This window comes from Salvia splendens, chromosome 4 (assembly GCF_004379255.2).
Source record: "Salvia splendens isolate huo1 chromosome 4, SspV2, whole genome shotgun sequence".
Lineage (NCBI taxonomy): Eukaryota > Viridiplantae > Streptophyta > Magnoliopsida > Lamiales > Lamiaceae > Salvia > Salvia splendens.
In genome coordinates this window covers 35076068-35090349 of record NC_056035.1, presented here as the reverse complement: position 1 = coordinate 35090349, position 14282 = coordinate 35076068, and the positions used below count along the sequence as shown (strand labels likewise).

The window sequence follows — 14282 nt, the reverse complement described above, 5'->3', positions numbered from 1 at the left end:
ATTGAATGAATAGTAATTTAAGGGACTGTTAAGAGATGGTTAAGGGACGGAGCGTTGCAGGTTCCGTCCATTAGTTAAGGGATGGAGTAAAAAAGTACAGTGGCGTCCTTAAATAGTAGTTTAAGGGACGGTTAAAGGATGGTATAGAGACAGCACAGTGGATGACCTAAGGAGATGAAATCAGGTTCCATATTTGAGGGAAGAAAACTAACTACAAAACGTGATGTTTGTGCTTTGCAGTTGCCAACCCACTAAAGAGAAGAGCCCTATAAATATAATATAAAAATGGAGTACAAAATTATGTTAATGTAATTGTGGGTGGACATCTTCCAATATGAATAGTTACGATGCAAATTTTCACCCAATTAGTTACCTTTGCGACTTTGCTTCTTAATTTATTTAACTATCATTTAATTTTTGCAACGTCATTACCTAAAATAAGTTCATGAAAATTTTAGGAAAACATCCCTCTAAATTTCAAACTACCTCTGTAATAGTACTATAAAAAATTTCAATTACAAACATCACAAACTAGAAAAATTGGCAAAAACCGCCCAAAAAAAAAAGAAACAGCATAACGGTATCAGAAGAAATACGAAATTATACACAATAAATAGGCAAGTAATGTTTCTTAAAATAAGGTTGCGCAGCTAATACAAAACCAGCAAGAAAGCTTTGACACAGGAAGACTGCTTTAAATTTTCACATTTACTTGAGAGAGAACCCAACCTCAACAAAATAAGTTATCCAGATAAATAAACATACATGATCTGCTACAAAAGGAATCCAGAAAATGCCATTCTTGTCTCGATGCCTCCTGCTGCAGTTAAGCTTTTCAGTGCAGAACCAATCCATCAGGACAGTCCTTTCCCAACCCAGGCTAGGGCGAAATGTACAAGAATTCCCTTCACAGAAAACATGCAGAAGACTGTACAGTAGTCGGAGCTCGATTGGTGTGTTTGTGTGACTCCATATTCGTGCTCATAGTACCAGCTTGATCATCAGCAGGTACATACAGATTTATGCCAAGTATTTGAACAAGTTGGGGTTGTCCTTGTCCCGTTCAAGGTAGTCACGAGTGATGAGATCTTCAATCCTTTTCTTGATTGCTTTGACATCAGGCTTCACATTGCAAATTTAAATTTGGGTTAAGGGCAGAACATTAAGGAAAACCGAAAAGTAAAGTCAACTACATCAAGAAAATGTACCTTGAACATTCGGCCCAATTGCTCAACACATTCCATAACCAGCTGCTGGTATCCCAAGACCTTCCTACTCTTCATGATACGCACAATTGAGGCATCAATGGCATATCGTCTGTCCTTATCAACATCCTCAATCACCTTCTTCTTCTCATCCACAGGGGGGAGAGGGATCTGCATTCACACGTTAATTAGCTTCATAATTGTAGTGGATCTCTCTCTCTCACACACACGCATGTGTACCTTGATCCTTCTCATTTTGTCAGTGAACTTCGAATTGAATTCAAAGACATCAGTCGGAGAAATTGTTTTGGTGCTAGGCTCCTTAGTCAAAATCTTATACTTAGCACATGAAAGTGAATGAAGCAGTCTGACAACATCATCATCCGATAGATTTAACTGGGTCATGATTTCTTGATAGCTTAATCTATCCGATGCATTGAACAGTAGCAACGCAGCAGCCTGAAGAATGAAAATTAGATTGGTATTACTAAGATCACTTACAGAAAAAAGGAAATATAAGACGACATCTTTCCGGCCAAAGTTACCTGATAAGTAGTCACAATCAGCTCTATTGTTTTTTGTTCAAATTTTCCATTAATGTTGCACGTGCCCAAAGAATATATCCATGTAAGTTTCCTATGCTTCGTTTTTGTTTGATAAAACTCTCTGAACACTTCAACACATTTAACCTAGAACAAAAATCAAAGCACAAAAGGGAAAGAAGGTTAGTGGCAAGAGTGGATTCCACAAAAGAGAAGAGAATTGACACTGCACTTTCTTGGGGGTTTGGGTGGTTGTGTGGGTTGGGAGGGATTCAGTTCTGCAACCATACCATCTCGGCAGGAAGGTTAAGATCGAAGGACTTGTAGCTAGGCCAGAAACCCGTTGTCAGAACAGTCACCGTCAAGTCTATCCCTGGATTTGCATTTGGACTATTGCTGAGATACTCCTCAAAGCTGGCTTGATTTTCTCTAGCTAGGGTCAAATCAGTTACCTGGAATATTAAGAAATGAAAAAATGCTTCTTACAACAGGACTGCCGACTCATACACCATCATAATTCATAAGCAATACTATGAAACTAACCATTCCCTCCATTTTTGAGGTAAATTGGCCACCACATTGCTGCTTCAACTTTGTTAGGATGCTTCTTTCATGCTCGTCATTAGCACTTTTATCAAATAACAGACGCCGGGCGAGCTTTTTCCTGTCAAAAGAGAGCAGGAGACAGAGTACAGAATCTAAGAAACATTATTACCATAACCGAGGGAAACTTACCTATAAAACTCAGCAAATAAATCCTTATCGCTTATGTAAGCGAGCAGTTTTACAACCTGAAAAACACTCAGGACCTCAACACAGTTTTAAATATGCCAATAAATGCAAACAGTAACATCACGAGACACACCTTCTCCAGAGTTTCTTCTATAGCTTCATCACTCAATTTTTCACTTCCACCCTTTTTGAGAATGTTATCACAAAATGTGGCAAGAAGTTCCGCACTAGAACTTCCAGCAACTCCCTTGTTGCAGAAAACTTCAAAGGCCTCCTTGAGAGCCTATGCATTATACAGAAAAATTAACTTCCACATTTATAACCAGAGTAGAGAGAGGATACAATGACGAATGACTTTTACAATTCTAACCTTGTGGAAAAGCGTGTGATTTAGAAAACAATCGTTCACATATGCCATGAATTTGTCATGCAGCTCGATTACTTTTCGCACAAATACCTGCATTACAAGAATGATTTCATTTCAGAATAAGAAACCACAGACGGAAGTAATAATAACGAAATTCAATATAGTTGTACCTGCTCCTGCAATCCAATAACATCTCTCTTTTCTGCCTGTTAAAATAAGAAATTTCTTAGTTTCAGGAACAAAAGTATTCATCATGCATAATGCTAACAAACTTAACATGAAGGGCTAAAATATTATCTTACAGTTCACAGACACAGATTGTGCTTGTTACATCTATCTATTAAATGTAGTGCAGTCACGCAGCAAATAAGATATCTCTTTTCCTTCTTACAGAGAACCTCGAGGATACTTACTCCATACGACATTTTAGTCCACTTTCGTCACTTGCTTGGTTAAGAATGATTTATGACAACAGGTTATTCAACAAAATTTCTTGTGTTCCGTGTTCCCTTATCTAATGAAGTTTAGGGCTTGCAATAATGTAGCATAGCACTAAAATTGTCAACTTGTTCTGAGAGTCAATAGCAGGGTAGGAAAGAATTATAGTATCAATTCATCATATACAAAATCTTTAACAAACAGAGCATCATTAATATTCACTTTTTATGTCACAAGAAAGAGACAAATTGAAACTATAACCACTGGTATAGGAGTGAAATTTTTTTCATATCCAACTTGATTCATTACTAGATCACCGCATCATACAGTATGTGCATGAGACTGACTCTGCAGGTGATTTTCCTACACATTGAAGAGACCTTCAAAACCAAAATAAGAGACATTGAACATTGACTTTTTAGCTTTTACCAGATTAACGTAGCAATACCTACAACAAGTGTTCATAGGCAAAGTAACAAAAAGATTCATTGGAAAAATACTGGTGATTAACCTTTTTGGTACTCGCAGCATCTTCGGCTTGTTTAACCAAAGCTGTGCCTTCAGCAGTAACATGCTGTGAATTTGGGGAACCATCAAGTGTTAGTCCTCAATAATTCAAATACAACTACGATATAATTGAATGCCAATTGACAATAAACAAAAATAACACAAACCTGCTTAAAAATGTGTGCGACGGGCTCTAAACCACGAGGTATTTTTGAAAATAGCCTATACATCCTTGACAAATCATCAACCTAATGGACGGAAATGTAATGATTAGCATCAATAACAGCAAGTCACAAAAACATAAATACGGCAATTGACAGCATAGCCTCAGTAGCAAGTACCTTGTCATCCCTCAATAAAGCATGGCAACCTGAGTGCTCCTTCTCTAGTAGTTGAGTGGCATACACAGATAAGAGCTCATGTTGTACTTTCTGTTGGAATAGAAAAGACATCAAAGATAGCTATAAAGTGAATCTGACAATTAAAAGGACTTCAAATGTGGACCACGCACAGCATACATTCCAAAAGTTGGATGCTAATCTACGAGAAATTTCTACAACAGTCATTAAGGAGAAATACAAACCTCAAGCAACTTTGACTCACTACTTGAATGGAGATAATGAGCAACCCTGTCCTTTTCTCGTTTCAAGCACTCCTCAGCCTGGAATTTTTAGACAGATAGTAAGAAACTAAACAGAAAATAGCTGCAAGCACTACAGAAGCAATATTGACTAATATTTCCATGTTAATGAGCATGTGTGAGACAAGTCTACTTTCAGAGGCCAAAATTGTTTTAGCTAAAAAAAGGAACAATGTTTTTTTTAAAAAAGAACCTTTAACATATAGTCAGGACATGAATCATCTAAGATCCAATTTGAAGCCTTCCGGGAATAATAAGCTGCTGTGTCCTTCAGCATTGCAGCTTCAAAGTCATTCTCATAATAATCCATCTGCCCCATTCCAATCTCAACAAAGATATCCAACACATTCTTTAACAAAGCTCGATCTATTTGCTCTCCTTCTCGCTCTTGATCAATCTATTGAAAATAAATATATTAATACACCAAAAAAAGGGGGCAATTATATGCAAAATGAAGCTGAATAACAATATTACATACCAGAGAAATAACAGCATCCCTAACTTTCCCAGATAACTCCATATATACCTAAACAGAAAGTAGAGAATTGAGTAGAGGGATTGAAAGAAAAACTGCTGGGGAACAAGGACCAAATTTCATCTGAACTTCAGTGGATTAGTTTTTTTCCGAAGCATAAAAAAAAGGGCAACTGATAGTTCGAATTTCAAAAGAATGATTTAGAGGATAAAATGAATTACCAGGTCTCGGAAGCATGTCAGACCAACTTCCTTCAGTGCTGGAAGTGACCTTCTGGCTACGAAGTACCTGTCTAGATAATGGAAGAACCTTGAAAGCCACCGCACCATGATTTTATGATTTGACCATCTTTTTACGAGCTCCCTTAGCATGAACTCATCATGCTTTTCCCTTAAAGAAGGCAAAACCTTTCATGGAAAAATTAAAACAAACTTAATTCATGGAAACTAAACTGATGAATGAGCAAAAATTTGCTTAAATGACCATTTCAGAATACTGGATTACAGCATACGAAATTTTGGTGTAGGAACTTTTGATCCTAGCTCAGACATCAGAAACAAAAATTTCGAAATCATTAATTGAAATACAATAAGCACTTCCAGGTACGTGCAGATGATGAAACTTTTAAGAAATCATCTTAAGTGCTTACTGTTGTTGTAATGTACTCTTCGAAAGACTCTCGATACTTGTCATATAATTGTTGAGAATAATCATGTGGGGGCTTTTGAGTGCACATGTTGTAGATTGTCCTGTAAATTAGAATCAAGTGAGCTCCTAAACACTTGACAACAGCATAAAAATTTATGCAAATTTCAACAATACGTATAAGAATATAGAGTGCTGAATAATACGTGTAGAGCATCATGTAGTCCTCTGAACTGAACTGGGGCTCTGGCAGCCCTTCAAGAATATTTTTCAATTTTGTAATGCCTTTTTGCATAAAATCCCATCCCTGTTCTAAATCAATCGTGTTGCGCTGATTCATAGTCATCTTCTGTGCTAGACAAGATGAATACTGATCACCACTTAAACCAGTTCACAACCTGCCATGATACAGAATTACAGATGAGTAGACGCTCAATTCAGAGCAACTGAAAACTGACAATTCTTAAAGCACAACCAAAGTGGAGCCAGAAACAAATTATTGAGACATTAGGTCCTAAGAATTCAAGTAGTAATTTAGTTGAAGCTACTTGAACCACGCTAACGTTTGTGTATCAGACTACTACAGAAGCTAATCAATCAAAGAATGAATTTTGAAGTTAAAAAAAACAAAGAAAAATAATGGACAGAACACAAGAATATACAGATGGCAGCTCATGTATAAGATACTTCAATAAAAACTATACATTTAACCCACAACAATGCACAACCATCACTTAATCACGATCAATCATAATACTCAATGATAAGGGAAACTTAGTATAGATATCAAATTATCAAAACTTAGTAAATAATCACACCATTTAATTTCAACAGGAGGCCAACAGTATATCCTAGTATATTTTATATTCTGAAAAGTTTCAATAACAGTACAATCATAAAACAGAGGCTCCACAACTAAGGTATTCCAATCAAAAGCCATACGGAGTACTATATATTAAGCAAACAAATAAAAAAAGCTCAGCTCAAAAGAACGGAAATTGGCAAAAAAAACCATGCGTAATCTCCATAAAGATACCACTAACAATACCCCAAGAATTAGAAAACAAAACCCTAAAATAGAAGTATAACCGAGCCAAATAAAAAAAATCTAACCCCCAGAACGTGGAATTCGAATTTGAATCAGCTTGAATCCGAAAAAAAGAGAGTCGTATCAATCCAATATCCACAATCAAGCAGAACAAAAACAAATGAAGACCGATCGCACAAAATAATACGCATACATACAATTTCACCTATCACCGACATAAACTCCAAGCCCTGTTGACGTATATACACTATATATTGGTGTATATATGCAAATATAGAGATTTGGAAGGAAGGCGGGAGGGAGGAAGATCCAAGAGGAGGGGAGAGAGAGTGACTTGGGTAGGATACGAATCCCTCTGGATCTTTTCGTTTTCCCTTCTGCTTTATTTTTTTTATTTTGTGTGTATTACATAATTTTCAAATCGTATACTAAGGTTTCCGATATTGCATATGTGCCCCCTGTACTTTTCCAAATTGATTTCTCTATTAGGGCATTTATAAATGGGGAGTTCCTTCTTCCCTTTGTTTGTCTCAAGCCACAACCCCCACAATAGATGCCCTCTACAGGCAAAAATATTTAACTTATACTATTATTCAATATTTTACTTTTAATATTAGACACGATATGAAAGTATTTAATTAAAAAATTACAAATACTTAAAATTAAATAATATATATATGCATGAATTAATCATTAACTGAAGAAACTATTAATTAAGGAAACTAGTTTTCATTAATCAAATAATTAATTAAATAAACTACTATTAATTAAGGAAACTAATTTTCATTAATTAAGGAAATAATTAAAGTAACTATATTACTTAAAAGAATACATTTTTTAAAAAAATGGGTTGTATGCTTGTAGCACCGTTGACGGCGTGGAGCTGTGATAATATTGAGGTTGCGGGATTGAGTAGGATAAGTAGATTCCACCAAATCTAGATTCGGAACAGCCATGGCCAAATCAAAAAAGAATACAATTTTTGAAATTTAAAAATTAAATCAAGGAAATTCTAAAAAACCCGAATCCAATTCCACACCAATTTTTTCTTTTTTTCTTCTCCCACTTCTTCTTCCCCCAGCTTCTTCTTCTTCCCCTTTTCGGCACAACCTCGCTAGCCACAAAGGGTGTCGCCACCCCTCCCCACACACCTCAATGGAGCGGGACGTGCACCACACCTCCTCGGAGCCGCGTGGCTTTCTAAATGCTCTAAGGTTTTAGATTAGTCCTACTAAAATTATAGATTTGATTTGAATTTATCGAGTTATAAATTTCATAACACAATTTTAAATGATTGAATATTTAAGCTAGTCCAACAACTAATCAGATTAAAAGCTAAAGCTGAAATTAACTTGTGCATTGTTCTACTTTTTTAAGGATCATATATTTATAAAATATAAACATATACAAACATAAAATTGAAGGTTGAAAATATTATTGTAAAAAAATATCCAAAGTTAAGTCACAAAATTAATCAACAAAAGTTTAGCTTCGTAGAATCAAGTGTCTCAAAATTAAATCTAATGTTTAAACCATTGAAAACATCGTTTTTCTACACAGATAATATTTGGAGCTTCAATTTGATTCGACCTCAGAGTCTTCAAACTCTTCACCATCTATTAAATATAGCTTTGATATTAAAATATAAACATTTTGAGTTCGCAGGCATCAGTCTTTTTATCTGTTGAATAATTTAACATATATGAATAAGTTATGATTAGGGATTTCAATCGGATCAAATCATCTTATTATAGATATTTTACTTGGATTGCAGGCTTTCTGGATTAAAAAAATTCAACTTTAATCATAAACATTAAGATTTTGGGCTAACTTTTGAATCAAAGTTAAAAGCTAAAAAAGTATCATTTATACTATTTTTCATTCTTAAAATCCATAAGTAAGATATAGTAAGTCATATGACATTGATATCATAAATGCAAAGTCTAAAATATTTCTAAAAAGGCTTAAAGGGGAAAAAAGTTTAACCATATTTATATATTGTTGAATATTTAAATAAAAGAATTTCACAACTATACTTAAATTTACGTATAATTAAATAGTAATAGTGTAAAATTTTTAAAGCTATGACAGTATTTGATAAATCTTAAGTTGCTGAATGATTTAAAATATTTGAATAGTTTGTGATGAAACATAATTTAAGATTCTTTTCTCACGATCGACATTAAATTCCTGATGGATTTCTTCTTGTAATTCTTCTCATAATTCTTCCCGCAATTCCTCTCGTATTTCCGCTCGCACAGAAGGATCTAAACCGGCTGAGGTACGAGCATTCAATCCTGTAGTTCGTTCTGGCACGAGGCTTTCTGCCAGATTCCCAGTTCCAAACAACCTTTTCTTCTTATCGAGTTTACCTCCTAAAACATCATTGATAAGGATCTGGCTCAAATTGGCTTTATCACCCCGTGTTGCAGCAATCTCTCGCACTCTTGCCTAGTTAATGAGAAAAAATTTATATTAACAAACAAGTAGTACATATTTGTTTAAGGTGATGTTAAATAACTAACTGTACTTACATCAATGTCTGCAGCCATCTTTGATGTATAACTGCCATCCTTGAAAATGGGTGTGTCACGGAACGCCTCATACACACAATCCATCACCGAGACTCCCCTCTCAGCAGCCTATTTATCAAAGTATCAGGAGTTAGCTATTAAGAATTACTATAAAAAAGATGTTTGGTCTGATTGTACCAACATAAATCCTAATTTCCCGAATCATCCTAGTGGCTAAACCAATGGAGAAGAAGGAAAGACACCAACTGTAACATTCGCAACTAAATCTGATTGTATCAACATAAATATGATTTCCAGAATCATCTCAGTTGCTAAACTAATGGAGAAGAAGGTAAAAGACACCGTAACATTCACAAGAATCAACATAAAACTGGTTTTATGTTTTGAACTAGAAATATATAAGATTTATACTACTCCCTCCGTCTCATAAAAATAGGGATATTTTGGGCAGCACGAGAATTAAGGCATAATTGGTAAAGTAAGAAAGAGGAGGAGAAGGGTAGTTAACATAGTGTTAGTGGATAGTGGGGCCTACAATTTTATTAGTGTTTAATGGTGGACCTTAGTGGTATAAGTTGTAAATAATTAATGTATATAGGTAATAATGAGTTGGGGAAAACTTTCCACAAATGGAAATGAGCTAATTTTATGGGATGGAGGGAATACTATATAGTTTTGGATCCAACATGCATGCCTAAATGTAATCTTGTAGATTGTAATGAATCTCACATGCATGCCTCAATGTATAGTGAAACAACTCATAGGCACGCTATTAAAGAAAACTATTCCATTCTCGATCATATAAAAATATATAACACTTACCTTCCGCATAGCTCTCTCCTCGATAGACAACGACCCACCTCGTTGCTTCCTTATTCCAGTGCCAGGACCATCTGGTTCGGACATTCTTGGCTTCTTTGATGCTTCGAACTTCTCAATAACTTTTGGATCTTTCCAGTGGTCTATCAATCCACTCCACATCTCCGGAGGTACGTAAGTTGGCCGGGATTTTCCGTCTATGTACATCTCTTCAAGGAACTAATAAAACCTGAGCATCTTTTAGCAGCTTTATCATCCCACATCTTCCTCACCTCATGTTCCCAATCGGAAGGCCAAGAAAATGCATTCTGTAAAAAATGAAATATTTGGACATTAGTGCAAGTCAAAACAATCTTCTACGTAATAAAAAGTATACTTACCCGAAATTCTTTATAATACTCATCTTTTTGCTTCTGAGATACTAATTTCCAAGTAAAACCAGTGACATTTGGAAGCCGTTGGAAAGAAGAGGTGATCTCCCTTGAGATCCGATAATGTGCGCATATTTTCCTATAAAATCCAAATATTAGAGTTTAATTGATATATAATGCTAAATTAATAATTAGTAACTAACAACAAACCCTGTATTGGGATTCATCTGAAGTGGCGTCCGACCATCAAACATAGCAAGAGGTCCTTCCTCGACACCCTCCCCTCTATCAACATCCTCCCCCTCTATCAACATCCTCCCCCTCTATCAACATCCTCCCCCTATCATCAGAAGATGTGCCATCCGATGTCTGCATTTGAAGCGCTCCCGTGCGAGATATGTTGGTATTCTGTCCACTACCGATACTAATGGCACGACGCACACAGTGATCCATATCTAAGACAAGTAATGAAAAGTTAGTGCAAAATATGTCAATCATTTTCAATATGTGCATTATTAAAATAAATTAATAAACTTACAAAAAATCAACCTTATCATATATCATTATAATCGTCATCATCATTTTTAATATTTTCCTCATCTGAAATTATTATATTTTCATCGTAAGGGTATTTGTCACCATCATTGATGTCTACCAATCCACCATTAGTAGTGTGAAACCTATATCCATTAACAACGTATCCATGATATGTTTTGACCTTTAATAAAGGCCCTTTTGCTAGCTCAGATATATTTGTTCTCGTCAAAGAGGATTTGGCTTCTTCCTTCATTTGAACCAATCAACAAATTATCAGTATATATCTATCTCCTAAATCAGAATCTAATAGCAGTAAACCGTCGCTGTTGTCAGTAATTAGTGAGGGATCACCTTCTATCACTAATGCACTCAGTAATATGTGCTTTGTTTGTAGAGCTCTATTTCGTCCTCGTCGAGTAATCCATTATTTACTCTTCTTCCTTCAGTTGATCTTGGGCCGGCAATAGGCGGTGGTGGGCGGCGCAGCTGGGGTTGATTCTGGGTGAGACTTGAGAGAGAAGAAGAATATTTAGGATTTGCGTTCTAATTTTTTAACTTGAAATCCAGAATGGGAATTTAGATCTGTAAATGCTCTGAGAGTACTAGGAGCCATCACTGGAGGAAAATGAGAACTAATTAGCTCATTTAGCCATGGCAAACGACGTAAAAGGATGTAATCCAAGTTCGGTCATTTATATTACTAACAAATCACACCGAAACTTACAGAACTTTAATGCATTTTCAACTTCTTGAGTGAATTCCAAGTTTGGCTCTTCATTTCCTTGCTGCCAATGTTCCTCTATTTCATCCCTAACGAAAAATCCTTGATTTAATTTTCTTTTCGCATTTGATCTTTGAGTACTGGAAGCCATTACTGCGAATGGAATGATAAGTATGATTTATGAATAAGACAATCACCATGATAGCAATAATAACACTTCTCTACTGCTACTTGTAATACCAAGTAAGCAGTTGACTACTTGTCATTGAAGTTTTGAATAGTACCAATATATACCCATTGATGTTAAATTTCCTAGTTAAGCTACTATTCTATACTTTTAGTTGTAGACAGTGAATAAAATTACCTCGTTGAGTCCTTTGGAAGTCTGGTTGTTTGATACGGTCAACAGCCTCGGTAGATGGAAGGTGTACACCCGCCGCAAAAAGGGGAAAGAGGTTGGAGGCGGCGAGGAAAAGAAGGGAGCCAGCGCAGGGGTTTGAACAGTTCAGCCGTTTCCTACTTTCATGCATTCCTAGTTTTATGCTTTTTAGTTAAGCTGCGTTTAGTATAAATAAATGTAATTAGGGAGTTCAATTCATCTTGGATAGATCATTTGTAATTGGACGACTTAGTCGTAGGCCTCAGCGGACGAGTGTTCTTCATTATTCTTTTTGCAATACAAGTGATCGAATTCCATTCATTACTCGCCTTACGCTTGACATATCGTAATTCCGTGCACATCTTGTGCTCCCTACCCCTCCCCTCGCCTTTCCAATTGATAAGAGTAAAGGCTGGAATTAGAAATGCTCTTTATTGAAGGGAATGAATAGCAAAACAAGAATTATAAATCCTCCGCAGAGGCCTAATCCTCACGAAGGAGGCCTACGAGATAAACTCGTCCTAATAAACTGATCTCTCTAAGATGCTCTCTCTATTAGGAGACTCTCTCTATATATAGGCAATTCTAGTGCTAAAATAAAGGAAACCGAATAACAAATATTTGAAAAGCATAAAAATAGGAATCAGCTCTCTCCCTTAATCTTCTCCAACTACTTCCTCCTTTCTCTCTGCCGGCCCAACCATCTTTCTCTCTCCCCCTCCTCCAATCCGTATCATCTGCCTCACCCTCAAAACAACCTTGTCCTCAAGGCTGAGGTCTAAATCTAGACCCTAAGTACTTCGTCTGGTGGAGGTTCAAACTCATACTTTTGGGTAGTAGCCAGAGCATTGAACCATAGAAGATGGCCAACTATATGAAGGAATAACAGCATGGCCTGATGGGAGAATGGAGCGTCAACAGCTGCATATGGGGGGTCCGGAAGGGAAACTATCGACTGCATAGACTGGTGGGCAGCAGCCAAAACTAAATCACGCAAAGGCTGAAGCTGAATATTAGGGCTGGAGGACAACCGTGGTGTTGACACCATGGTTGTTGTAGGCGGACCAGAAGAAACCAAGAGTTTGGCATGGTCCGCAGCAGCCGCAGGATCACAACGTTGCAACAGAGGCAAGACGGAAGGTTGAAACTGTGGCATAATAGTGCACGAGGACAGCAGCGGTGCTGTCATTGGTGCCAGTGTAGGTGGAGTTGCTGGTGTAGGAGTAGGTGGACTATAGGGCAGCAATGGGGCTGTCACCGTGGGTAGGGTAGCCGCAGTATTATTGCTGGGTGTGGGAGAGGTCCTCAGATGTGCAGCAAGGGAAGCTCGAAACTCCCGTCTGAGTTCGTCTAACGTAGTCCTCAAATCCTCGAATTGATATGTCCTCCTTTGGGACCGCCACTTCAACTCTGCTACAGCCTTCTCCAATCCGTCCACTCGCGTATCCGTCCTCGAATTCATCCACGTTCACCGCACCAAATTGTTAGGAGTGAAAGGCGAGGGGAGGGGTAGGGAGCACAAGATGTGCACGGAATTACGATATGTCAAGCGTAAGGCGAGTAATGAATGGAATTCGATCACTTGTATTGCAAAAAGAATAATGAAGAACACTACTCCGCAGAGGCCTACGACTAAGTCGTCCAATTACAAATGATCTATCCAAGATGAATTGAACTCCCTAATTACATTTATTTATACTAAACGCAGCTTAACTAAAAAGCATAAAACTAGGAATGCATGAAAGTAGGAAACGGCTGAACTGCTTGCCGAGGTGGCTGACTTCTTCAAACCCCTGCGGCTCCCTTCTTTTCCTCGCTGCCTCCAACCTCTTTCCCCTTTTTGCGGCGGGTGTACACCTTCCATCCACCGAGGCTGTTGACCGTATCAATTGCTCCGCCCGTCGGAACAGCCTTGTCCTCAAGGCTGAAGAAAGGAAACTGTCCGCGGATGTCCGCCTCGTCCATCCAAGTTGCCTCGTCATCCCCCAGGCCGACCCAACTAATGAGGACCTGGTCGCGGCGGTAAGACACACCGGGTCGCTGGCGGAATTTGTGACGGCCTTTGAGGCGCGCCTTGCACAGGTACCGGACATCTCGTGCCAGCAATACCTGGGTTTTTTCATGGCTGCCCTCCGACCCGAGGTGCGGCTGCAAATGAAGGCCGCCAAAATCACGACCTATGAGGATGCGGTCGAAATGGCCCTAGACCTCGACATCATGGCATCGGCCCAACCTCAGCGGCCGACCCCCTCCCAAACCACGGTCCAAACGCACTCTTACCAGGTCCACTCAAATCGGTCAGCCACGAAAGGGTATTCTCCG

General features: G+C 37.7%; 2 protein-coding genes across 3 annotated transcripts; both read right to left on the bottom strand.

The window, feature by feature from the left end:
- Positions 1–583: 583 nt before the first annotated feature.
- On the bottom strand, positions 584–6974 carry LOC121799652 (cullin-1). Of its 2 annotated transcripts, none has more exons than XM_042199081.1 (20): positions 6797–6974; positions 5758–5949; positions 5556–5655; positions 5128–5313; positions 4910–4957; positions 4625–4828; positions 4375–4452; positions 4133–4222; positions 3959–4039; positions 3796–3858; positions 3017–3052; positions 2850–2936; positions 2613–2762; positions 2483–2538; positions 2291–2411; positions 2038–2199; positions 1751–1894; positions 1446–1664; positions 1209–1376; positions 584–1122 (listed from the first exon to the last, which is right to left on the bottom strand). In XM_042199081.1, the coding sequence occupies exons 2-20, from the start codon at positions 5895–5897 to the stop codon at positions 1021–1023; spliced, it is 2235 nt and encodes a 744-aa protein (XP_042055015.1). In that variant the 5' UTR covers positions 5898–5949; positions 6797–6974; the 3' UTR covers positions 584–1020. The 2 variants fall into 2 exon arrangements, with proteins under 2 accessions (XP_042055015.1, XP_042055016.1); XM_042199082.1 differs by lacking the exon at positions 6797–6974 and adding an exon at positions 6665–6681.
- A 5770-nt stretch (positions 6975–12744) lies between these two features.
- Positions 12745–13422, bottom strand: LOC121801052 (max-binding protein MNT-like). The gene has a single exon (XM_042200523.1). The coding sequence runs from the start codon at positions 13420–13422 to the stop codon at positions 12745–12747; it is 678 nt and encodes a 225-aa protein (XP_042056457.1).
- Positions 13423–14282: the final 860 nt, after the last annotated feature.